At 45.8% G+C, this 27,635-nt stretch overlaps 1 protein-coding gene across 1 annotated transcript in view; it reads right to left on the reverse strand.

Annotated features, from left to right (window-relative positions):
* Positions 1-27,635, reverse strand: part of AMACR (alpha-methylacyl-CoA racemase) — an 82,784-nt gene that overhangs the window by 38,059 nt on the left and 17,090 nt on the right. Inside the window, exon 3 of the mRNA XM_040338130.1 lies at positions 13,800-13,943. Coding sequence (XP_040194064.1) covers positions 13,800-13,943 — 144 coding nt within the window. The remainder of the gene's footprint in view (positions 1-13,799; positions 13,944-27,635) is intronic.

A 27,635-nucleotide genomic window follows, 5' to 3' on the forward strand; every position in this document is an offset into this window, starting at 1 on the left:
TGTGAACAAGGTCTCCTGGATCCCAGTGAAGAATATACATGAGATCAAGTCCTATTGTGTAGTTAAAAAAGAAACTGAAAGTCTAAGGCCTTGTACACATGACCGAACATGTCCGCTGAAACTGGTCCACGGACCAGTTTCCGCGGACATGTCCGACCGTGTTTAGGGCCTAGCGGACAGTTTTCCGGCCTAGCGGACAGGTTTCCAGCGGACAAAAGTTTCTTAGCATGCTAAGAAACTTGTCCGCTGGAAACATGTCCGTCGGACATGTCCGATGGTTAGTACGACTCATCGGACATGTCCGCTGGTTATGACGTATAACCAGCGGCCCGAAATCCTGCGCATGCGTCGAATTGATTCGACGCATGCGTGGAAGCGTTGAACTTCCGTGTTAGAGAACGTCGGTGTCTTCTACGTCACCGCATTCTCTGTCTGCGGGGATTTTGGTCTGGTGGTGTGTACACACATCAGACCAAAAGCTCCCAGCAGACATGTTCGATGAAAACGGTCCGCGGACCGTTTTCATCGGACATGTCTCCTCGTGTGTACAAGGCCTGAGAAGAGATAAATTCCTTCTTTCTACAACCCTGTACCAGCACAAGTGCAAGCACAACTCAGACATGCAAAATACTCTCATTTTAACTCCCATTTATTTTTTTACCAAGTGCTAAAATGCATTTAAGCTGTAAAATGAGCAATGTATAGCCAAATGCAAGTTTCAACCATTGATTAGAATTGTACAGTTGTTATTTATTTCCACAAAAAAATACATTTTAATTTTGAGATGAACTGTTTATTTCTCTAAAATAAATTGTCATTGCAACAATATTACTTCTACTTCATATTTTCTTGTTTTTAAGAATGCTAGTAATATGTAATGTTTTCATGTTTTTGTAAAATATATATTTTTCTCTGTCTCTCTCACTTGTTGCTGTCCATCTCACAAAACTTTTTACCGAAATTCCCACAGTTGTCTTCACAATCCACAAACAATACCATTGCTGATACAAATTTTAAATGAGTCACAATTTTGTGCGGTGTTTAGTATTTCCAAATGATCATAACTTGACTGCAAAAAATGTGACGTCTAGAGCACATCTCACATAAAAATGTTTTATTCACAATTATGTGATCATATCAACTTGTGAAATGCAAGGCCGATGATCTACTTCTACATGACCATTGCTTCAGGGAGACATAAACGTGTAAAGCCTCGTACACACGACCGAGGAACTCGACGGGCGAAACACATCGTTTTCCTCGTCGAGTTCCTTGTTAGGCTGTCGTGGAACTCGACAAGGCAAGTTTCTCTATTCCCGTCGAGGAAAAAGAAGACATGCTCTCTTTTTGGCTCGACGGGATCCTCGACAGTTTCCTCGGCAAAAAAAAAAATCTCAGCAAGTTTCTTGCTGTTTTTTGCCGAGAAACTCGGTCGTGTGTACGAGGCCTTACTGAATTAGACGAGAGACAGTATAGTGGAAGCACTGACTCCCATGGATCAGTGGAAAGGCTTTGATGCAGCCTGTCCATTCCAACTCTTTTTATTTCTTTCTATACATGAAAGGTGCAGTTCATTACATATTTTTTGTGGTGACTGACAACACACAGGCAAAAGATTTTAAACTACCATACTATGAGTACCTATTTCGTAGCCTAGAGTAACTTGAATCAATGACTTGTCCTTGTCTTGATTTAGTGCATTCAAATAGAGACATGACAATGCCCACAGTGCGCATAGGACACTTGCAAATCTGCGTAAATGCAGATTAGCGCCAATTCGGCATTTACAAAAGCATGTTTGGCTCTAATAATGCTCCTTTTCATTCGCCTAGTTGAAGTCTTAATGCGGAGTTCCACAGCAAAAAAAATAATAAAAATAAAAGTCAGCAGCTACAAATACTGCAGTTGCTGAATTTTAATATTAAGACACTTACCTGTCCAGGGAGCCCGCGATGTCCTCACCCGAAGCTGATCTGTCCCTCGGGTCCCGGGTGCAGGTGTCGGCATCTTCAGTAAGGGAATCAGGAAGTGAAGCCTTGCGGATTCACAGCCTGGTTCTCTACTGCGCATGCGCGAGTCGCACTGCGCATCCTCACTGGTCCCTGCAGTCTTCTGGGACCTGTGTGTCTCCCAGAAGACAGTGGGGGATGAAGGAGGGACAGGACATAGCGTAGATCGCCATGTATGTGCGGCGATCTTTCTCCGGAAGTGTGAGCAAATACCTGGATTTGACAGGTATCTGCTCCCCCCTCCCCCCTGAAAAGTGCCAAATGTGACACCGGAGGGGGGGAGGAACCGGAAAAAGCAAAAGTTCAATTTTGTGGGTGGAACTCCGCTTTAATTGGGCGCTAATAAGTGTAAAGCGAACATTACTTCCCAGTTTTCTTAGTAAATCAACCCCTGTGTCTCTGATTCGAGCTGCATAACCTGAGCCTAATAATATTGATAGAGCACCTGTAGTTCAATATACTCTGGAGGGGACTATATCCTCTGCTCCAAAGAGGGCCCTTCATTGCGGAATACATGAGGAGGGACATAAGAATGTACAACTCCTAGTAGTGCCAATTTCTTTCTTTTCCGTACATCACGGGACACAGAGCGGCATATTCATTACTATGTGGGTTATATGGAGTACCTTCAGGTGATGGACACTGGCAATCTCAAACAGGAAGTCCCCTCCCTATATAACCCCCTCCCATAGGAGGAGTACCTCAGTTTTTTCGCCAGTGTCTTAGGTGTTGGTCACAAAGAAGTTTGCCTCCAGGTCCTTGAGACTAGGCAGACTATACCGGATCTGTCCAAAGTGCCTCAGAGCCAAAGTGGACAGTACCCGGGCCCCAAGTCGTGGGGTTTCGCCTATAATGCCTCTTCGCTAGGGGCTGGATCCTGGGCCCAGAACTTTGAGCTTTCTAAAGCCCAAAAGGCACTGTTGCCAGGATGCTATATAGGTCCAGGGCAGTGGTGTTCCACCGGACCCGGGTCCCTGAAGGTCTAGTACAGACCCCACGGAGATGGGGGAAGATTGGGCCTCTTGCTTTTTGCAATACCCTGCAGCGTGGAGCAGGTAAGAGGGGGGCCTGCGGAACTTGGTTCGTCGGCAGGTCCCTCAGGGGGAAGACTAGTTGGGTTTAGCCTGGGATGCTCTGCATGGGCAACTACTACCACTATGTCTGCTAGACAGGATGGTCACCTCCCATTTACTAGTATGCCCCCCACCCCCACGGACTGTGTCTGCTTGTGGCTGTCCCGCATGGTTTTGGGGGGTAGAGGCTCTTTGCCTGGTTCTAGGACAAGCAGGGCAAGCCCACCCCCCGTTATCTCCCGGCTTAAAGACCAGGGACTTGCCTGTATTGGGTGCGTTTTCCCCTGCAGCTCTGGGCCCTCTTGCGCCGCCGGCGTGCTGCTCCTCTCCTCATGGACATGCTTCCCCTCTGGGACGCGCGCATGATATAGATGCGCGCTGAGGGGGCGGGGAGCGTCGCGACGTCGGCGGGGAGAGGGGGGCGTTCCCCCCTCGCTGTTATCATCAGCAGTTCTGTCCTCCGGTCAGTGTAGGATTCGTCTGCTGACCGGAGGGACACAGAGCAGGACAGAGCGGAGAAAAGGGTGACACCTAGTGGCGGTAAAAGAGACCTGTTTAGGTCTGGAGCTAAGCTCCTCACTGACCAAGGGGAGAAAATAGGAGGTTTTTTTCCTGATTTTCTCTATTAGCCAAAGGGTCTTTTGGCAGCAGTCTGGCAATTCACACAGTCCTTTAAAGTGCAAAAAAAAAAAAAAAACACACACAAAAAAAAAAAGGTTTTCTTCAGGGGAAAGGTGTGCACTACCTTCCCATTGGCTTATAAGGTTTCGTGCCTTAAGCTACTTATATATTAATTTTTTCTTGTCTGTTCTCCTTGCTACAACAGTTAGTTGTTAGTAGCGGAGTACCTCGGTATTGTATCATGGGCCCTAAGGGTTCGGGGACTAAAGGTGCTAAACATGCAAAGAAACAGAAGGGTTCCCCCTCTAGCTCTGAGGATCTTAATCAAACTATGCTGGTTCTGTCCTCTCCTAATAAGCTAGAAGATGCCGCCTTTGAGGAGCCATTAGGTGTGGTGGGTGCTGTGGCTGGCCCCATTCTGCCCGACCCAGTGTTTGTCACACAGGATATGTTATCTGTCTCCCTGCAGGGGTTAGAACAGAGGCTGACAACTTTGCTTGCTAATTCTCTGGCAGCCAAAAAGCGGACTAGATCTCCGTCCCCTAAGTTGGTGTCCTCTGATGCTGAGATTCTCTCCCCAGAGGAGTTAGAATCCCAGGAGGACCAAACGGAGCAAGTCCTAGAAGGTTCAGACATTGAGGAGTCCACTATTGAGGAACCTTTTTCGGTCTCTCAAGCAGAGAATCTGTGGGTACAGTCTTTAACGGACATGGTCCGCTCGGCTTTTAAGCTGCCCTCGCCAGGGCCTCAGATTCCTGCCGTGTCTTCTTTGGGCTCCTTAAAAGCACCATTAAGTAACGCAGTGTTTCCGGTTCACCCTTTATTGGAAGACCTGATCTTTCAAGATTGGGCCCGGCCCGATAAAATTTTTGTGCCTCCTAAAAGGTTTTCTGTTTTGTACCCCATGGAGGAAAATTTTTCAAAGAAATGGGTGCTTCCCGCTGTGGATGCAGCGGTCTCCTGCGTAAACAAATCTTTAACTTGCCCAGTAGAAAACATACAGATGTTCAAGGATCCGGTTGATAAACGGTTGGAAACCCTTTTGAAGGCATCCTTTTCTACAGCAGGGACAGTGGTGCAACCGGCCGTGGCTGCAATTGGCGTTTGTCAGGCGTTAAAAGACCAGACTAAGCAGATGCTAAAAGAGCTCCCGGCTCAGCAGGCACAGGATCTGGCCGACCTTCCCAGGGCTCTGTGTTTCGCGGTGGATGCCATAAAGGACTCCATCCAACAAGCTTCCCGTCTGTCGCTATTCTTGGTACATATGCGAAGGCTCCTGTGGCTAAAGAATTGGTCGGCAGAGACTCCGTGTAAAAAGCTGTTGGCGGGTTTTCCCTTCCACGGAGGAAGGCTTTTTGGGGAAGATCTGGATAAGTACATACAGACAATATCTAGTGGCAAGAGTACTCTTTTACCGGTCAAAAAGAGATTTCGAGGTCCGGCGTTTAAGCGGCAGCAATCCCCAGCCCCAGGGCCCTCGGCCCCCAGGCAGTATCGACGGCCTCCCGCACGGTCAAACTTTGGTAATAAGTCGCAGGGGCAGGCCGCGGGTGGCAAGCGACCATGGGCCCGCAAGCCAGTTAAACCTGCTCCAAAGTCAGCTTTATGAAGGGGCGCCCCCACTCAATCGGGTGGGGGGCAGGCTTCGATTCTTTACAAAAGTTTGGGAAGCCAAGACCCCCGACAAATGGGTTCTTTCCTTGGTGGCGGCTGGCTACAAAATAGAATTTCGGGAGTTTCCCCCTCCGCATTTTCAGGAATCAAGAATTCCAAGCGATCCGAAAAAGAGGGCTGCCTTGCTAACAGCCTTGGATCGTCTTCTAAACCAAGGGGTAATCGTAGAGGTACCAGTTCAGGAGCACAAGCTAGGCTTTTACTCCAATCTGTTCATCGTGCCAAAGCCCAACGGCGATGTAAGGCCCATCCTGGATCTAAAGATTCTAAACTCTTACCTGAGGATTCGGTCCTTTCGGATGGAATCCATACGGTCTGCCGCCGCAGCCTTACAGCGGAATGATTTTTTGGCCTCGATAGACATAAGAGACGCGTATCTTCATGTTCCAATTTTTCAGGGTCATCAAAAGTTCCTACGCTTTGCAATCGCAGGGCGCCACTATCAATTTGTGGCTCTCCCCTTCGGGTTGGCTACAGCCCCCTGTGTGTTTACGAAGGTCCTGGCCCCCATCTTAGCCAATCTAAGGACCCAGGGAATCTTGATCCTGGCCTATTTGGACGACCTCCTGATCATAGATCACTCTGCTTCGGGCCTGGGTCGAGCGGTGACCCTTTCAGTTCAGTACCTCGAGGTATTCGGTTGGGTTTTAAACCAAGAAAAGTCGGCTTTACAGCCCACAAAACGATTGGAATACCTCGGCATGCTGCTAGACACGGAGCAACAAAGAGTGTTTCTTCCTTTAGAGAAATTCAAAGGGATCAAAGAATTGATCCAGTTGGTGCTAAGCAAAAGGGAGCCAACTATCCGATTGTGCATGAGATTACTGGGAAAAATGGTGGCCACCTTCGAGGCGGTGCCATACGCCCAGGCACACACTCGAATCCTGCAGACAACCATCCTGTCAGCATGGAACAAAGATCCGCAACGCCTGGATCTTCCGTTGATCCTTCCATCAAGGGTCCGGCAAAGTCTCTACTGGTGGCTAAAGCCTCAGAACCTCCTAAAAGGGAAATCACTCAGTCCCATCATCTGGAAGCTGGTAACCACAGATGCCAGCCTGAAGGGCTGGGGAGCGGTCCTGGATGGGCAAGTCCAGCAGGGAGTTTGGACAGAGTCGGAAAGAGGGCTGCCAATCAATGTCCTGGAGATCAGGGCGGCACGCTTAGCCTTAAAGGCCTGGACGTCCAAACTTCTAGGGTTTCCAGTGAGAGTGCAGTCCGACAATGCCACGGCAGTGGCATACATAAATCACCAGGGGGGCACGAAAAGTCGAGCCGCCCAAAGGGAAGTGAGCTTAATTTTCCTGTGGGCAGAGTCGCATGTACCATGCATCTCGGAGATCTTTATCCCAGGGGTGGACAATTTACAGGCGGACTTCTTAAGTCGCCAGCAGCTGGTTTCAGGGGAGTGGTCCCTCCATCCCCAAGTCTTTCAGGAGATCTGCCAGAAATGGGGATCTCCGGATGTGGACATCATGGCGTCAAGGTTCAACAGGAAACTGAGCAAGTTCATGTCCCGATCAAGGGACCCTCTGGCCTGTGGAACCGATGCGTTGGTTTGCCCTTGGCACCCGTTCAATCTGCTGTACGCCTTCCCCCCGTTACAGATGCTGCCCCGCCTGCTGCGCAGGATCAGGGTGGAGAACAGACCAGTCATTCTGATAGCCCCCGCATGGCCCCGGGAGGTCATGGTACTCACTGATTGTGAGAATGTCAGTGGGCGAACCATGGACCCTTCCACTTCGGCCAGACCTACTCTCTCAAGGCCCGATACTCCACCCTGCCTTACGGCATCTAAATTTGACGGCTTGGCGGCTGAATCCCTGATCCTCAGGGGTAGGGGCCTATCTAGCCAAGTTATTTCTTCTCTGATTAAGGCTAGAAAACCGGTCTCCAGAGTAATTTATTACAGGGTCTGGAGGGCCTACGTAAGCTGGTGTGAGTCCCAGAGATGGCTTCCACGCAAATACACCATTGACAGGGTATTGCGTTTCCTCCAGATAGGGGTAGATAAGGGTTTGGCCTTAAGTACTATTAAAGGACAGATTTCTGCCTTATCAGTATGGTTTCAGAGGCCGTTAGCCACGCACTCTTTGGTTAAAACCTTTTTACAGGGGGTCTTACGCATTAATCCCCCCATCAAGTCTCTGGTTTGTCCGTGGGATTTGAATCTTGTGTTGTCAGCGCTGCAAAAACAGCCATTTGAGCCTCTGGTAGAGGTTCCGTTAGTATTACTGACTCGGAAGTTGGTATTTTTGGTCGCTATGGCTTCCGCTAGAAGAGTTTCAGAGCTGGCAGCCTTGTCTTGTAGAGAACCTTACCTCATTCTGCATAAGGATAGGGTGGTTCTCCGTCCACATCCGTCTTTTCTGCCCAAGGTGGTGTCCAGTTTTCACTTGAACCAGGATTTGGTCCTACCATCCTTTTTTCCAAAGCCCTCTTCTAGAAAGGAAGGGTTGCTGCACACCTTGGATGTTGTCAGGGCCATGAAGGCCTATCTCAAAGCTACAAAGGAGATTCGAGAGACGGATACATTGTTCATTCTGCCGGAAGGGCCTAAGAGAGGTCAGGCAGCAGCTAAAGCTACCATCTCTAGATGGATTAAGCAGGTAATCGGTCAGGCCTACGGCTTGAAGGGGTTGCCCCCTCTTTTATCAGTTAAGGCCCATTCTACTAGGGCCATGAGCGCCTCCTGGGCAGCACACCACCAGATCTCTATGGCTCAGGTTTGCAAGGCGGCAACCTGGTCATCGGTCCACACGTTCACAAAATTTTACCAATTGGACGTAAGACGAAGGGCCGATGCAGCCTTTGGACAGGCAGTGCTGCAGGCTGCGATTTGAGATCCTCTAGATTCGGGGCACCCTTGATTAATTAATGAATTAATTAAATTAATCAGAATAATTATTTTTTTGTTGGATTTAATTTGGATTTATTATGATTTAAAGAATACTTTCTGAATTAAATCTCCTGGCTGAGATGTCTCCCTCCCCTCATTGGAAGCATTGCTTTCGGACATCCCACATAGTAATGAATATGCCGCTCTGTGTCCCGTGATGTACGGAAAAGAAAAGGGGATTTTTAATACAGCTTACCTGTAAAATCCTTTTCTTGGAGTACATCACGGGACACAGAGCTCCCACCCCTCTTATGGGGAACATTTTGGGTGGCATACTGCTTGCTACAAAACTGAGGTACTCCTCCTATGGGAGGGGGTTATATAGGGAGGGGACTTCCTGTTTGAGATTGCCAGTGTCCATCACCTGAAGGTACTCCATATAACCCATATAGTAATGAATATGCCGCTCTGTGTCCCGTGATGTACTCCAAGAAAAGGATTTTACAGGTAAGCTGTATTAAAAATCCCCTTATTACAAGGCTAGATTGTAAAAAATCTCAAAACTACAACATTTGGATGAGGAAACGGATTAACAAATGTAATTTAGATTCAGTAATTTATTTATTTCCCAGATTCATACAGCACCGGTATAATACACATCACTTTACACAGTACATTGCCATCAATCCATGACTCTAAAAGAGCTCCCTAACTATTGTCCTTGTATACAGTTTGGGAGGGAACCAATGAACATACCATTATACTTTGATATTGTGGAAAATAACTCAAACACAGTGGCGGCTGTTGCTCCATTTTTTGGCAAACAAACCCCCTCCCCCCTCGCCAGGTCTGCACTTATCCCATCCAGGTCATGGCTTCCTTGGCTTCTCCTCCCAGCCAATCCGGTCTTAAGACCTGCTTCCTGTCCTGATTGGCCAGGGGGAAAACCTGGAACACGGTAGCGAATATTGATTTGCCAACGTCACAAGTGGAAGGGCTTGGGGTGCAGCACAAACTCTTGGAAGTGGGGACAGGTACCTGTAGCCCCCCCTCCCCCCGAAAGGTGCCAAATGTGGCACCGGAAGGGGGGGGGGGGCTGATAAGCGGAGCTTCCACTTTTGGCTAGAACTCCGCTTTAAAGGGGTGTTCCAGTCATTTTTAATGTTTATTAAAAGTCAGCAGCTACAAAAAGTGTAGCTGCTGGCTTTTAATAAACATGCACTCACCTGCTCCACGTTCCAGCGACGCGCTGGCTGGGGGCTCCGCCCCCCCCCTCCTTTCCGGCCGGCGTCTTCATTCTAAGTGTGGGCACCCGGCCGTGACAGCTTTTGGCTTTTAGGGCGGGCACCCACTGCGCGAGCGGCGCTGCGCCATCCGATTGGACAGCCGATCATTTGGGACCTGTCACGTGTCCCAGGCGATCGCCTACAGGGAGGGGCTGCCAAAAGACTATATGACGTATCGCCTTAGCAGCCCCTCGGCGGAAGGAGGAAGTGGGACAGGAAGTCCCACTCCTCCTGAAGCCCCCGCTCCCCCCCCCAAAAAAATGACATGCCAAATGTGGCATGTAAGGGGGCGAGGAGTGGATTAAGTGGAAGTTCCACTTTTGGGTGGAATTCCGCTTTAAGAAAATAGTTATTATATATAGCTCTTCCATAAATCAGGGTCAATCAATATACAAGTTAGATGAAAATGGGCAGTTACTTTAAAACTCCAATATTCTATTACTACGCTCCATATATTCTGTTACAGTAAGCAATAAAAACTCGTAATTTTTCCAAACTACGTGAAAAGTATAGATTGTTCCAAGTCAATCCATTAGAGTGCATAATGCATGAGTTCATAGAATAATAATAATACAGTACAAGTAATATTAAAGATTTCACGCTCTATTAAGTATGCACATACATTGTACACTTTCATTTGACCTTGTATCTACTTTTCCTTCTATACACATAAGCAAGTTCTCAAATCTTTTGACCTTTCTTTATTTATTGCGACACATGGAGTGTATTAAAAAGCTATGGGGTTGATTTACTAAAACTGGAGAATGCAAAATCCGGATCAGCTTTTCACTTCAGCTTGTTCAATTAAAGCGGAGGTTCACCCTCAAACTGAACTTTCTATCTATCATTTCTGCAGCCTTAAAAAATGCCTGTAGAGTTGTAATTTTTTTCAAGATCTGTACCCTTACCTGTATTCAGCCTCACTTCCGGGTCTTCTTACCTGCGGGGAGTGGGCGCGTCGCTCCTTTTCCCCGACGACTCGAGGCGTAATGGGCGCAAGGTCTCCTGGGAGTGACGTTTCAACACTCACAGGAGACCATCCGAAATAGCTAGGCGTGTATTCTGGCGCTAGCTCGAGTGTCATGTGACGCGGGAAGCAGGTCACATGACTCGCAAAGCACGTCATGTGACGAAAACGAAACCGACGAACGTAGGAGCGGCTAGCAAGTGAGTAGTACCTTACTTGCTATATTAAAAAGCATTGCAGATTTTCAAAAGAAGAGATAAGAGAAGTGTTCAGCAGATTAGCAACGTTTTAGATGCGAATTTGGAGACCTGGAAGAAATTCCGGGTGAGAGGAGAGTGGGGGAGAATTGTATTGAGCTGAATGAGAGAAATTCCTGAAGAGAACTGAACACATCGAAGAACCCATAGAAGATAATGGTACTGAATTCGCACCTGAGCCGCACCACAAGACCTAAAAACCGCACACGGTTTGGAGGCAATGCGCAGTGCGAATGCATCGCACATATGTGAACCAGCCTCATTGAAAACAATGTATTTTGAAATGTCCTGCGAATTGGATGCGGTTTAAGCCACACTCAATTCGCATAGGTGTGAACCTGGCCTCAAGCTTTGACAAAAAAAAAAAGCTGGAAGCTGATTGGTCTCTATGCAGAGCTGCACCAGATTTTGTACTCTGCAGTTTTAGTAAATCAACCCCATAGCTTTTTAATACACTCCATGTGTCGCAATAAATAAAGAAAGGTCAAAAGATTTGAGAACTTGCTCAACCAGCAACAAATTCCTTTGCTGGTTGTTTTACAGTGCCTTGAAAAAGTATTCATACCCCTCCACATTTTGTCATGTCACAATCAAAAACATAAATGTATTTTATTGGGATTTTATGTGATAGACCAACACAAAGTGGCACATAATTGTGAAGTGGAAGGAAAATGATAAATGGTTTTCAACATTTTTTACAAATAAATATGTGAAAAGTATGACGTGAATTCTTTTTGGGGATGTCTCTACCAGCTTTGCCCATCTAGAGAGTGACATTTTTGCCCATTCTTCTTTGTCAAATATCTCAAGTTCTGTCAGATTGAATGGAAAGTGTCTGTGAACAGCAATTTTCAAGTCTGCCAATAAAATACATTTATGTTTTTGGCTGTTCCCCTTTAACCACTTCCCGCCTGGTCAATATACAATTGACGTCCGGGAAGTGGTTGTGAAATCCTGACTGGACGTCTATTGACGTCCTGCAGGATTTCATGCCGACTCGCGCCCGTAGGGGCGCGCAGCGCGGTGATCGGTGATGCGGGGTGTCAGTCTGACACCCTGCATCTCCGATCTCAGTAAAGAGCCTCCGGCGTGATCATCGTTATAGGCCGTGTCCAACCACGGCTGATCACGATGTAAACAGGAAGAGCCGTTGATCGGCTCTTCCTCACTAGAGGAGAGCTGATCGGCGGCTCTCCTGACAGGGGGCGTTCGCGCTGATTGTTTATCAGCGCACCCCCCCCCCCCTCGGATGCCAACACTGGACCACCAGGGAGTGCCCCCCGAGCAAAAAAAAAACACCAATAAAAAATAAATAAATAACACCACAAATGAGCACTGACTGGCAACATGGGCACTGGCTCAAATGATGCCCAGCAATGCCATCAGTGCCACCCCTCAGTGTCCATCAGTGCCACCCAGTGTCCATCGGTGCCACCTCTTAGTGCCCATCTATGTCCAGTGCCCACCTATCAGTGCCCATCTGTGCCAACCATAAGTACCCATCAGTGCCACCCATGAGTGCCCATCAGTGCCGCCAAAGAGTGCCCAGTGCCGCCTATGAGTGCTCATCAGTGCCACCTATGAGTGCCCATCAGTGCAGCATACCAGCGCCGCCTATCAGTGCCCATCAGTGCCGCCTATCGGTGCCCATCAGTGCCACCTCATCGGTGCCCATCAGTGCCACCTCATCGGCGCCCATCAGTGCCACCTCATCGGTGCCCATCAATGCCGCCATATCAGTGCCCATAATTGAAGAAGAAAACGTACTTATTTACAAAAAAAATTAACAGAAAAATATAAAAACTTATTTTTTTTCAAAAATTACGGTCTTTTTTTAGTTGTTGCGCAAAAAAATAAAAATCGCAGAGGTGATCAAATACCACCAAAAGAAAGCTCTATTTGTGGGAACAAAATGATAAAAATTTAATTTGGGTACGGTGTAGCATGACCGCGCAATTGTCATTCAAATTGCGACAGTGCTGAAAGCTGAAAATTGGCTTGGGCAGGAAGGTGCGTACGTGCCTGGTATGGAAGCGGTTAATACAAACAATTTAGAAGTATATAATGTATTAAAAAATTGTTAATATGCAAATACAGTGCTACCTAATGTGAAAAAGGTACCAAATGTGATATTAAACAGCGCTCACAAATAATACGTGAAAAATGAAACAACATATATAATATTGGTACAGTGACACAGTGAAAAATATGTGAATAATCCACCCTCTAAGTGAGATAATATATACGTGTCCAAAATATGTGCCAAAATTGCACCAAAAATAACAGGTTGGCAAAAAAGTCCATTAACTGACTAGGTGAACATAAATAAAGTTCATAGGTGAAAAACAGAAGAAATTCCTTCACAATCTTCAGTGAGTGCTTTCACCACACCATAGTGACTATGTGCTTCCACCACCAGAAATGCAAACTCACCGCAACAAATGGCCTGACACTCTCGTGTTTAGGCACACAGGTTTTTTAACTGACCCACTCAGTTATTAATTGATGGAGCTCCTTCTTAATAGAGTGGAGCATTCAGTTAAAAGGGTGAAGATCCGATGCAAACAGAAAACTCCAAGATGACAGCCATATGCAATGAAGAGAGAGAGCACAATAGTGTGATATTGTAACACAACTTTTTAATAACACACTAAAAATCTCCCAAAAGTAGCACTCACAAACATAATTCTTGTCAAAAGCAGTGAATGAAATCCAAAAATAGCACGGTGTACACACAAACGAAAATAATTTTCCTCCAGGTGAACTAGTGGTCACAGCGGACCAACGAATAGCCCAAGTTATTACTCACAGCCCTTATGCAGGTAGTACTGGAGCTGCTGCTCAGGTGATTAAGCTGGTAGCAAAAAAATAGACCATTCCACGTCCAAACTAGCAGGTTAAGGTAGCGGTTGTGACTTTAGCAATCACACCCCGACATGTTTCATCAACTGATTTATTCATGGTATTAAACATCAGTTTATAAAAACTTTTAAACTTGCTAAAAATAAATAAAAAATAATAATCAAACTTGTTCCCTTTAAGTGTAAATGGGATTTGTGAGGTTGCTGCATACCTGAGAGAGAGACGTAGTTAAGATCATGACCTGCTGACCTGGCAAATTTTCCAGATTGCCCATATCCCGTCAACCGTGCATAAATGAGCTGCGGATTTTCTTTCAGTAGAACATCTGGACCGAGCCCCAAATTTTCCATCACACCTGTGTATACAATCACAGATAAGCTTGCATTACAAAAGAATACCTTCACCTGAAAGTTTCATACTATTTTTCTTACAAATACCCACATAATAATTAAAGTGGAACTAAACCCTTTCAGTCAACATTAACTATTTTAAATCCTTATGCTACTAGCATTAGTAAATAGATAGGAGAGTATATTATATTTACTTTTACAGTTGCTTCCCAGTTTCTGACCTAGGCCAATATGATGTCATACATCATAGGCGTCTTTATGGGCATTTTTTTCAAAATGACAAAATGTGCAACCTAAATCCAACCACTAGGCGCTAACATGTTAACCTCCCTGGCAGTATGATTATTTCAGAAAAAACATGCTGAAAGCGGTACAATTATTTTGCAAGGAAATTTGGTGTTTTATACCGTAGGCCTGTAATTTTTAGAAATAACTCACTTAAATCTGACCAAACCAGAGTCTAATAGGCATCCCGGGTATGAAATTTTTTTTAAAAACAAAATAATAAATTATAATATAATAAATAATTATAAATAATTATAACAAATAATAATATAATTCTAATAAAAATTATTCAATAATGTAATCAACTCAAAATCACTGAAATTTGCTCAGTTGCAGAATTGTTGCTGTCATTATTTATTTATTTTTATGACGAATTTCCCCACAAATCGCTATCGCACATTTCTGCAAGTGATTATAATTTATTATCGCTGTTTTCTAGCTGATCTAAAACCATTTTTGACATAAAGGGACACTTTTGGTTGCTATGGACAATCTACAGTTTGCAGGCAGAAAGAACATTTTTTATTATATAAAAGAACATGTAGGACACTGGGCAGACCACTAGGGACAAGGGGGGTGTGTATTTTTTACATACAGTACTGTAATCTATAGGATTACAGTATACTGTATGTAATGTGTTTGTTTACGTTTTGAATTTGGCACCGATCTCCGCTCCCGTGCGTCGTAACGTCGCAGGGAACGGAGATCGGCGGCACAGGAGGACGCTGTGTGAATCGAGCGAGGTCCCGCTCGCTCACACAGCGCGGTGACATCGCTGGATCCAGGAGAAGGTAAGCCAGCGCGCGCTGCAGGCTCTGCATAGCTTACCCCGAGCGTGCCCGGGGTTACCGATCTCAGCCTAAAAAATCAACCCAGAGTCACGCTCGGGGATACCGCCAGGAGGGTTAAAGAGGAAAATAAGAGGAGGAGGTTTGGGACTTTTTTTTTTGCGCAACAACTAAAAAAAGACCGACATTTTTGAAAAAAATTAAGTTTTTATTTTTTTCTGTTAATTTTTTTTGTAAATAAGTAAGTTTACTTCTTCAATTATGGGCACCGATGAGGTGGCACTGATGGGCACCGATGAGGTGGCACTGATAGGCGGCGCTGGTATGCTGCACTGATGGGCATTCATAGGCGGCACTGATGGGCACTCATAGGTGGCACTGATGGGCACTCATAGGCAGCACTGGGCACTCATAGGTGGCACTGATGGGCACTCATGGGTGGCACTGATGGGTACTTATGGGTGGCACAGATGGGCACTGATAGGTGGGCACTGGGCATAGATGGGCACTAAGAGGTGGCACTGATGGACACTGGGTGGCACTGATGGACTCTGAGGGGTGGCACTGATGGCATTGCTGGGCATAATTTCAGCCAGTGCCCATGTTGCCAGTCAGTGCCCATTTGTGGGCACTGATTGGCATCGATTGTGTGAATTATTAATTTTTTTATTGATGTGTGTTTTTTTTTTTGCTCTATTGAGCACCGGGGGGCACTCCCTGGTGGTCCAGTGTTGGCATCCGAGGGGGGGCTGCGCTGATAAACAATCAGCGCGAACCCCCCTGTCAGGAGAGCCACCCATCGGCTCTCCTCTACTCGCGTCTGTCAGACAGTGAGGAAGAGCCGATCAACGACTCTTCCTGTTTACATCGTGATCAGCTGTCGTTGGACACGGCTGATCACGTGGTAAAGAGCCTTCGCCGGAGGTTCTTTATCGAGATTGGAGATGCAGGGTGTCAGACTGACACCCCGCATCACCGATCACTGCGCTGCGCGCCCCCACGGGCGCGCGCCGGCATAAAATCCTGCAGGACGTCAATAGACGTCCAGTCAGGATTTCAAAACCACTTCTCGGACGTCAATTGACTATTGACCTGGCGGGAAGTGGTTAAATGAGACATACGAGTGGAATAACACATAGGATCAAAAACACAAGTTTATTGAGGACAAAGAAAAGTTATACAAACATCTTGGCCAGTTGGCTCCATATAAAGATAGAAGTTAACATTAAAATTTAATGAATCACATCATATATAATAACATAATTAATCTAGGATGGCCTGTTGTCTCAAATGTTAAAGAAGAACTTTACTTAGGGTGTAAAAATGTTAAAGTCAACAGTTATGCCGCGTCTGATGGACCGTTTTCATCAGACGAACCGATCGTGTGTGGGCCCCATCGGTTTTTATCAATCGGTGAAAAAAACTAGGAACTTGTTTTAAAATTATCTGATGGTTAAAAAAACGATATAAAAAAACGATCGTCTGTGTGGAAGTCCATCGGTTAAAAATCCACGCATGCTCAGAATCAAGTTGACGCATGCTCGGAAGCATTGAACTTCATTTTTCTCAGCACGTCGTCGTGTTTTACGTCACCACGTTCTGACACGTTTTTAACTGATGGTGTGTAGGCACGACTGATGAAAGTCAGCTTCATCGGATATCTGATAAAAAAATCCATCAGACCGTTTTTATCGGATGAACCGATCGTGTGTACAGGGCATTACAGTATTTGTACAGAAACACACCAGTCCTTGAAGTCCAATGCTGTCTTCCATACCTCCCAACTTTTTGAGATAGGAACGAGGGACACCTATTAGCAAAGGTATGTAGGCATTGGACACACACCCTGCCACACCCCCTCAAAGGTGAATTATACAAAAGAAAAATGTTTGTTTTACGACCACTATTCCTTTACATTTACAAATGCAGCAATTTAGAATTTGGATGATAGGTTTTAGCACTGGGAAACACTCCTTGAAAAATAAATAGTGCATTTAATATACAAATATACAGATGAGAACAAAATGAGGGACAAATGAGGAGGAAAGAGGGACAGAGGGGGACTTTGTTCCAAATCAGGGACAGTCCCTCAAAATCAGGGACAGTTGTTTTTTTTGTTTTTTTATTATTCTCTGTTTTTATTTTAAATAAGAAAGACATAGGCCCCGTACACACGAGAGGATCCATCCGCTGGAATTGATCCGCGGACCGGCTCCAGCGGATAGATCCCCTGGTGTGTACAATCCAGCGGATCTGTTTCCGCGGATTTGTATCCCCTGGGATGGATTTCCAGCGGATAAATATTTGATGACATGCTTTCAAATCTATCCGCTTGAATCCATCCCAACGGATTGATCCGCTGGTCTGTACAGACTCACCGAATCAATCCGTCCGAAGGGATCCCCCGCATGCGTCGTAATGATTCGACGCATGCGTGGAATTCCTTATATGACAGCGTCGCGCTCGTCGCCGCGTCATCATCGCGACGACGGCGCAACACGTCATCGCGAGGGGATTTCGGCGCGGATTTCGATCCGATGGTGAGTACACTCCATCGGATCCAAATCCTCGCAAATCCGAGAGGATTTATCCGCGGAAACGGTCCGGTGGACCGTATCCGCGGATAAATCCTCTTGTGTGTACTAGGCCATAAAGAGACAAAGATAAAGGGATCAAGACAAAATCCAATAATAATACAAACATCATGAATGAACTTTACATCTTCCTCTTCAACTATATTGCATTTCATACATTACATCAGAGGAAAATAATATATCCATTGCAACTTAAAATCCAATAGAACGGGGGAAAAAAGACAAAAACAAAATACTATTCCTTCTTTAACTGCTTGCCGACTGCCCACCATCATATTACGGCGGCAAGTCGGCTCCCCTGCGCGAGAGCCCAAAGCTCTACGTTGGCTCTCGCACAGGCCACTAGGGGAGCGCGCCGACTCCCCCGCTCGCCCCCGGGTCCCGTGCACGGCGGGTGCGATCGCCGCCGGGCACCCGCGATTGCTTGTTACAGAGCGGGGACTGGGAGCTGTGTGTGTAAACACACAGCTCCCAGTCCTGTCAGGGGGGGAAATGCTGATCCTCTGTTCATACAATGTATGAACAGAAGATCAGTCATTTCCCCTAGTGAGGCCACCCCCCCTACAGTTAGAACACACCCAGGGAACATACTTAACCCTTTCCCCGCCCCCTAGTGTTAACCCCTTCACTGCCAGTGGCATTTTTATAGTAATCCAATGCATTTTTATAGCACTGATTGCTAAAAAATTCCAATGGTTGCAAAAATGTGTCAAAAGTGTCCGAAGTGTCCGCCATAATGTTGCAGTACCGAAAAAAAAAAACGCTGATCGCGGCCATTACTAGTAAAAAAAAATATTAATAAAAATGCTATAAAAATACCCCCTATTTTGTTAAACACTATAACATTTGCGCAAACCAATCAAACGCTTATTGCGATTTTAAAAAAAAAAATATGTAGAAGAATACGTATCGGCCTAAACTGGAGGAAAAACATTTTTTTTTTATATATTTTTGGGGGATATTTATTATAGCAAAAAGTAAAAAATATTAATTTTTTTCAAAATTGGCGCTCTATTTTTCTTTATAGCGCAAAAACTAAAAACCGCAGAGGTGATCAAATACCACCAAAAGAAAGCTCTATTTGTGGGAAAAAAAGGACGCCAATTTTGTTTGGGAGCCATGTCGCACGACCGCGCAATTGTCAGTTAAAGCGACGCAGTGCCAAATCGCAAAAAGTGCTGTGGTCTTTGGGCAGCAATATGGTCCAGGGGGTTAAGTGGTTAACATAAAGCCATTTTTTCCCCCATTTCATTTCTTACCCTAATTATTCCATATATTGCATACTTTTTAAGCTGATTCCCTCTTTAACTCCGCATATCTTCCTTCCCCATTTATTTTCCCGAATTCCCTCACCTCTTCACCTCTTATCCCCTCCTCAAGAACCCCATCTCCTCATCTTCCCATCTCCGCCCACGTGCTAATCAACGACGCAGAGAGAGAAAAAAAAAAGGGGGCAACCCCCTCTCCCCCCGCCGTCTCCTCCACTGCACGATTTCAGGACACGTTTCCTCTTTTCTCTATCTCCCTATCAGCCTAATTTTTATTCTTACTCCCCTAATAAGTTTTTACCTTCCTCTGATTGTATAAACAACTCCCAAGATGCCCATATCATTTTTTTTTGTTCTTTTTTATCTATCGTCATTGGCAAAAGTTTCTCCATTATTCCTATTTTCCTTACTTTTTTAAGCCACATTGGAAAGATCCTAAAGCACCTTCAATTTCAGTTTATTGCAATACAACTTTTGCCCGCATTTATCAGATGGCATATTACTGACTTCATATATCTTTTCTGTGTAATTTGTATATGATGTAAGACAAAAAGCCGGGTCATCTGGGATCTAATATTCCGTAAGTAATCCAGTAATTCTCTGAACTGTTTGCCAGAATTGTCTTATTAATGGGCAGCCCCAGAATATTAGCTAGATTCAAGTAGAGCGCCTTAACTTTGCGGCGGCGTAGTGTATCGTGTTTACACTACGCCGCCGTAAGTTAGCGAGGCAAGTACATGATTCACAAAGTACTTGCCTGCTAAGTTACGGCGGCGTAGCGTAAATCGGGCGGGCATAAGGGCGCCTAATTCAAATTTGGCTGAGGGGGCGTGTTTTATGTTAATTGGGGGTGACCTGACGTGATTGGCGTATTTTACGAACGGCGCATGCGCCGTCCGTGTACATATCCCAGTGTGCATTGTGGCAAAGTACGCTGCACGGTCCTATTGGTTTAGACGTGGACGTAAATGACGTAAATCCCTATTCACGGACGACTTACGCAAACGACGTAAACGACGGCCATACTTAACATTACTATTCCAGCTATTTGATGGAATAACTTTAGGCCTGAAAGTGCGTTACGTAAACAGCGTATCTTTACTGCCTTCGGGCAAGCGTACGTTCGTGAATCGGCGTATCTACTCATTTACATATTCTAGGCCGACCGCAATGGAAGCGCCACCTAGCGGTCAGCCTAAAAATTACACTTTAGGATACGACGGTGTAAGACACTTATGCCGCTCGTATCTGAGCCTAATTTAAGCGTATCTGGTTTCCAGAATACGCTTAAATTTGCATCGGCGTAGATTCGAAGTTAGGTCGGCGTATCTACTGATACGCCGGCCTAACTCTCTGTGAATCACCCCCTATGTGTATCATTGTCAGTTGGGGGTTATGGTCTTCCCTGCAGCTAAATAGATAAAATGAAGGACTGGACAGCTCCTGTAGATATGAAATAACGTGCCCCGAGCTCGGTGACACCTACAGCAGCGGTCCAAGGCCGTTGGATATATAGGGCCAGATTCAGGTACAAATGCGGGGGTGTAACGTATCGTCTTTACGTTACACCGCCGCAAGTTTTCCTCGTAAGTGCTTGATTCACAAAGCACTTGAGTATAAACTTGCGGCGGAGTAACGTAAAGACGTCCGGCGCAAGCCCGCCCAATTCAAATGGGGCGTGTACCATTTAAATTAGGCGCGCTCCCACGCCGAACGTTCTGCGCATGCTCCGTTAGTAAATTTCCCGACGTGCTTTGCGCAAAATTATGGCGCCCCGACATGTTTGTGAATGGCGACGTGCGTAACGTACTTACGCCGAATTTTTTTTTTAAAATTCGACGCGGGAACGACGGCCATACTTTAACATGGCTGGTGTAAAGTTAAGCCATGAAAAAGCAGGCTTAACTTTGCGACGGGAAAAAATTATGTAACGCACGCGAGTAGCTTCGTGGATTGCCGTAAAAGCTAATTTGCATACCCGACGCTGGAAAACGACGCAAACTCCACCCAGCGGCGGCCGAAGTATTGCAGCCTAAGATCCGAAGGCGTACAAAGCCGTAAGCCTGTCGGATCTTAGCCAAATGCCGTCGTATCTTGTTTGTGAATCACAAATTAAGATACGACACGGCAAATTTGAAAATACACCGGAGTATCAGTAGATACTCCGGCGTATTTCTTCTGTGAATCTGGCCCATAGCATGTAGCATGTAGGCGAGAGGGCGTTAGATACCAGTAAAAGAGCACCTTGTATGTGCTCTCCTTATAGAGCGTACAAATGGAGCTCTTGGCCACCCAAGAACATATAGTGGACCATTGTTCCAAGGATATTTCCTCTCCATGATGTTCCTCCCACCTGCGCATGTATCTGTGTTTCCCCTGAGAAACCATGTCATAAGAGTTTAGAAGTTTATAAATGTCTGAGGTCAGTCCCTTTTGAGTAGGACCAGATTGGATTAAGTGTTTGAATGGGAATGGCTTGGAAAATTGAAGGGTCGGGGTGAAAGTGAGAGAAAAGTGCCAAATTTGGAGGTAGCCAAAGAAAGCACTACGGGGAAGTCATATTTAGTCCTGAGTGTGTCAAAGGACAGTAAGGTCCTCGACACTGGGTTCACCAGGTGTCCGAAATGAAATAGAATCCTCTGTATTAAATTTGCGCCCTCTAACCATTATACCACTAATGCTGGGATTCTGTCTGATCTGGGCTGCCAGGGGATCGATACACAGGGCAAACAGCAGCGGGGAGAGCGGGCAACCTTGCCTAGTCCTGTCCGAGATGGGAAAGGAGGTAGAAGCTGCAAAATGAGTTTTGACAGAGGCAGTTGGGGTCGCATGTAGGTGTCTAATTGCCCTGAGGAACGGTCCCCGGAAGCCCAGATATTCAAGGGTGGAAAAGAGGAAAGGCCAGCTAAGCCTATCAAAGGCTTTCTCAGCGTCTAAACTGAGTAGCAGTGCATGATCCTTTTGCCTATTAATTATGTCTATTAGATCGATGACTCTTCTAGTCTTGTCCCCTGCCTGGCGCCCTGGGACAAAGCCCACCTGATCCTTATGAATTAGGGAGGGAAGGACTTCATTCAGTCGGAGGGATAGTCATTTCGTAAAAAAATTTAAATCTGCCGCTGTGTCAGTCTTAAAGCGGAGGTTCACCCTAAAAAACAAGTTTCTACCTTGCCATTCAGCATACTAGCGTCAGCTAAAGTATGCCTTTATTTTATTTTTTTGCGCCGTACTCACAGTTTAATCCCTTAGTTAAATTTCAGACACCCGCGGGGAATGGGCATTCCTATGCAGAGGGGAACATTATGGACGGCCGGCCATGGCGCGTCACGCTTCCCGAAAATAGCCGGAGTAGGACTCGGCTCTTCACGGCGCTATACGGCGCCTGCGCACAGACTAGGAGCTGACTGCGCAGGCGCCGTGAAGAGCCAAGTCCTATTTCGGCTATTTTCGGGAAGCGTGACGCGCCATAGCCGGCCGTCAATCATGTTCCCCTCTGCCTAGGAACGCCTTTTTTTTTTAGGGTGAACCCCCGATTTAACTGCAGTCGGTGGCCGTCCACTGTAACAAAGCCCCGCCTCCTCCTCATCTGTGATAGACAGAACACTGGTAACAATGCTGGGAAACTGAATCAGTGTTCTGTCTATCATGGACGAGGAGGAGGCAGGGCTTTGTTACAGTGGACGGCCACCAACTGCAGTTGCATGACACAGCGGGAGATCAAAAGGTACATGAGGCTGCAAATGTTCACAGTGAGGCTACAAATGGGCACAGTGAGGCTGCAGATGGGCACAGTAAAGGCTGCAGATGGGCACAGTGAGGCTTCAGATGGGCACAGTGAGGCTGCAGATGGGCACAGTGAGGCTGCAGATGGGCACAGTGAGGCTGCAGATGGGCACAGTGAGCCTTTAGATGGGCACAGTGAGGCTGCAGATGGGCACAGTGAGGCTTCAGATGGGCACAGTGAGGCTGCAGATGGGCACAGTGAGGCTGCAGATGGGCACAGTGAGCCTTTAGATGGGCACAGTGAGGCTGAAGATGGGCTCAGTGAGGCTGAAGATGGGCACAGTGAGGTTGCAGATGGGCACAATGAGGTTGCAGATGGGCATTGTTGACCCTCTTTTCCACTTACAGTAGCTGCTGCATTTCCCACCCTAGGCTTATACTCGAGTCAATACGTTTTCCCATTTTTTTGTGGTAAAATTAGGTGCTTATATTCGGGTTGGCTTATACTCGAGTATATATGGTAGTTCTAAAAGGCAGAAGGTTTTTTTTTTTCCTTTTTACATTATTGAATTCTAAAAAAAAATCTCTTATACATACTGGAGCCCAAACTTGATCCAGCGATGTGCACGAGAGCCGTGTCTTTCTCGGCTCTCTCTCTCCTCATTGGAGAGACAGGCAGCAGGCGGAGACATTGGCTCCTGCTGCTTTTCAATTACAGCCAGTGAACAGGAAATGGGGGGGGGGGGGGGGGTTTGGCGAGTCGCTCTGTTTGTCAGTGGACACACAGTGCCGACACGGGAGTGCGTCCGATAGCAAGCAGGGGGGGGGGGAGCCAAGAGTGCGTGTGAATATGATATGTTTGTTATGTTTATTTTGTATTTTTTTTATCACCCTAATGTTTTGCCATACGACAATATCATAAAACCTGAATGTTCCTGAGCATACGTACAATAGAATCCTTCATACTTCGGTCTTTTTACTAGGAACTGTTAGTTGCATTCTTGGCTTCCTCTTTGTATGATTAATGCTTTTATCTGAACTCTTTCATTGATCTTTATGTTGTTCTTTGTATGTTGATTATGTGTGAACAAAAGCATTTAGTTAAACCGTGTTTTCACACAGAGAAGGTTGCAGTTTCTCTGAAGCTGCTGTGGGATTTTGTTAGGGGAGCTGTTTAGGTATAAATAGGGATTCCCGGGGGTTCATTAATGTAACAATTAAAAAGCATCCTTGCATGTATTACCTTCCTGCTGACATCAGGTATGTGACCTGCATTGTGCTATATCATGTGTGACTGACAGTTACAATGCAGCAAGGTTAATTCTAGTAGCTATATTACCCCATTTACCTGTTTATCACCTAATTTCTGTGGCACGGCAACGCTGATTCACCACTCATCACTTACAGAATTCACATCAGAGAGAAACACTGGCAGCCAAATTAGGTGTACAAAATTCAGCTTTAGACCTTTTATTTATTTATTTTTCTAACCAATTAACCCAGGGGTCTCAAACTGGCGGCCCTCCAGCTGTTGCGAATCTACAAGTCCCATCATGCCTCTGCCTGTGGGAGTCACGCTTGTAACTGTCAGCCTTGCAATGCCCCATGGGACTTGTAGTTTCACAAGAGCTGGAGGGCCGCCAGTTTGAGACCCCTGATTTAACCACTTCACCCCCGGAAGATTTGGCTGCCCAGTGACTGGGCCATTTTTTGCCATTCGGCACTGCGTCGATTTAACTGAAAAATTGTGTGGCCGTGCAACGTTGTACCCAAACAAAATTTATGTTCTTTTTTTTCCCCACAAATAGAGCTTTCTTTTGGTGGTATTTGATCACCTCTGCAGTTTTTATTTTTTGCGCTATAAACAAAAGAAGAGTGACAATTTTGAAAAAGAATACAATATCTTTTACTTTTTGCTATTATAAATATACATTTTACTAGTAATGGCAGTGATCAGCAATTTTTTATTGGGACTGCGATTTTGCGGCGGACAGATCGGACACGTTTGACACATTTTTGGACCAGTGACAAATATACAGTGATCAGTGCTATAAAAACGCACTGATTACTGTATAAATGTCACTGGCAGGGAAGGAGTTAACACTAGGGGGCAATCAAGGGGTTAACTGTGTTCCCTGGGAGGTGTTCTAACTGTGGGGGGGATGGGAATAACGAGAGAGAGAGAGAGGGATCGGTGTTCATACTTAGTATGAACACACAATCAGTCTCCTCTCCCTTGAGAGAACCCGAATCTCTCACGAGCAATCGTGGGTGCCCGGTGGGCATCGGCTTAGGCAGCGAGCACGTGCCTCCGGCGGTGCGCATGCCCCCTAGTGGCCAAAAGGCAAAGCGACTTAAGGTAAACTGTGGCGGCTTCTCCAGAAGCGGTTAAGGACCGGACCTTTTCTGCCACTTTTTGTTTATTTTTTTTATAAATAGTATTTTTTGCTAGAAAATTACTTAGAACCCCCAAACACATATATTTTTGAGAATAAAATGGCGATTGTTGCAATTTTTTTATGTCACTCAGTATTATTTGAATTTTTTTGCATTCAAATTTACTAAAAACACAATATATAACCCAATTTTTTGGTACGACATAAAAGATGATGTTATGCCAAGTAAATAGATACATAACATGTCACGCTTGTGTAATGGCGACAAACTGCGATACTTAAAAATCTCGACAGGCGACGCTTTAAAAATGTATCAGGCCTCATGCACACTGGACATTTTTGGACATTTTTACAGCAGCTGTTTTTGGCTGTAGACATTTTTCTGTGTGATTACAAACACGCCACATGATTTGAAGATTGCTGCATGATGTGGGCAGATGGGGGTTGAGAGTGGGCGGTTGGAGCATGTGTGGCATCAGGACCTGTCAGAGTAGACATGAATATTAACCCTGCTGGTTGCTGATCTGGGGACTGCATGTGGTAAAGAGGCGCCCTCCTTACTACTGTGCCCTGGGCGGCTTTCCCTCCTGCCCACCCCTTGCCCTGATCCTGCATCTCAGGAAGGTATGCCTGGGCCACTGCATCATGTTAGTTAGGGTTAGGGAGAGGACATTGTTCATTCTGTATTGTCATACTGCATTTAAACAGTAAAGCGATAATAACTAGAAAAGGCTTGGTGTAAAGTTATTCAAGGGGGTGCATGTTGGTTCTGGCATATTTCAAAGAACCAGGGCACAAAGGGCACAAAGTAACATTACTATAATAAATGCATGAGAGAGAAAATAACTGCTCAGTAGTCTTCAAAGAAGCTCCTCACTGGAACCAAACCATGGGTGCCGGCAATGCAATAGTGATGCAAAAATACGAAGGAAACTTGGACAGCCGCACTCCAAAAATGTTCTTTTAATTTAAAATCGATCATAAAATAAACATGCCACAGTAAAAAAATTAGAACAAAAGCTAACGTTTCGCACTGTAGCTTCAGTGCTTAGTCATAGCTAATACCAAAGTCACTAGCTATGACTAAGCACTGAAGCTACAGTGCGAAACTTTCGTTTTGTTCCAATTTTTTTGCTGTGGCATGTTTATTTTGTGATCGATTTTAAATTAAAAGAACATTTTTGGAGTGCGGCTGTCCAAGTTTCCTTCGTATTTTTGTATAATACATGCATGTTGATTGCCACCGGTACAGCGCCACTTGCACACTCACACCAATGTGTAAGTAGGGGGTTGGATTATTTCCTTCCTCCGCACCCCAATTCACTCTTCCCCCTTTGTATTGTTTTCAACCCTTATTTGGGGAGTCATGAATACACTTTACTGGCCCTGATACATACGTATAATGGGCCGGATTCAGAAAGATGAGCGCATCTTTCTGCGGGCGTAACGTATCTCCGATACGTTACGCCGCTGTAACTTTGGGCGCAAGTTCCGTATGCAGAAAGAACTTGCGCCCTTAGTTACGGCGGCGTAACGTATGTGTGGCGGCGTAAGCATGCCTAAATCAAATGGGGATGTTGTGGGCGTGTTTTATTTAAATTTGACTTGACCCCGCGTATTTGACGTTTTTTGTGAGCGGCGCATGCGCCATTCGTGAAAAAATCCCAGTGCACATGCTCGAAATTACGCCGCAAAGCCTCATTGGTATCGACGTGAACGTAACTTACGCAAAGCCCTATTCGCGAACGACTTACGCAAACGACGTAACATTTTCAAAACTCGGCGTGGGAACGACGTCCATACTTAACATTAGCTACGCCTCATATAGCAGGGGTAACTTTACGCCGAAAAAAGCCTAACACAAACGACGTACGTACGTTTCTGAATCGGCGTAAATACCTATTTAGCATATTCCTCGTGTAACTATACGGAAGCGCCACCTAGCGGCCAGCGTAAATATGCAGCCTAAGATACGACGGTGTAAGACACTTACACCAGTCGGATCTTAGAGAAATCTATGCGTATCTGATTCTCTGAATCAGGCGCATAGATACAACGGCCGTCACTCAGAGATACGACGGCGTATCAGGAGATACGGCGTCGTATCTCCTATCATAATCCGGCCCAATGTCTTTGCAGATTACATGCATTTTATCCTGATGAGGTGATATAGTCGCCGAAACGAGTCAAGCGGCTCAAGCCAACAGGCCATCCAAGCCAACAGGCCACCCTAGATACATTATGTTATCATATATGATGTGATTCAGCTATTTTTATTGTTAACTTATATCTTTATATGGAGCCAGCTGGCCAATATATTTGTATAACCTGTGTAGATTTTCATTAAACTTGTGTTCTTAAAGCGGGAGTTCACCCATTTCTGGTTTTTTTCCTCTTTTCCCCTTAGATTCCTGCTCGTTCGGTCTAGGGGAATCGGCTATTTGTATTAAAATATGAGCAGTACTTACCCGTTTTCGAGATGCATCTTCTTCCGTCGCTTCCGGGTATGGGTCTTCGGGAGCGGGCGTTCCTTCTTGATTGACAGTCTTCCGAGAGGCTTCCGACGGTCGCATCCATCGCATCACTCGTAGCCGAAAGAAGCCGAACGTCGGTGCGGCTCTATACTGCGCCTGCGCACCGACG

The sequence above is a fragment of the Rana temporaria genome, chromosome 1, assembly GCF_905171775.1.
Source record: "Rana temporaria chromosome 1, aRanTem1.1, whole genome shotgun sequence".
Lineage (NCBI taxonomy): Eukaryota > Metazoa > Chordata > Amphibia > Anura > Ranidae > Rana > Rana temporaria.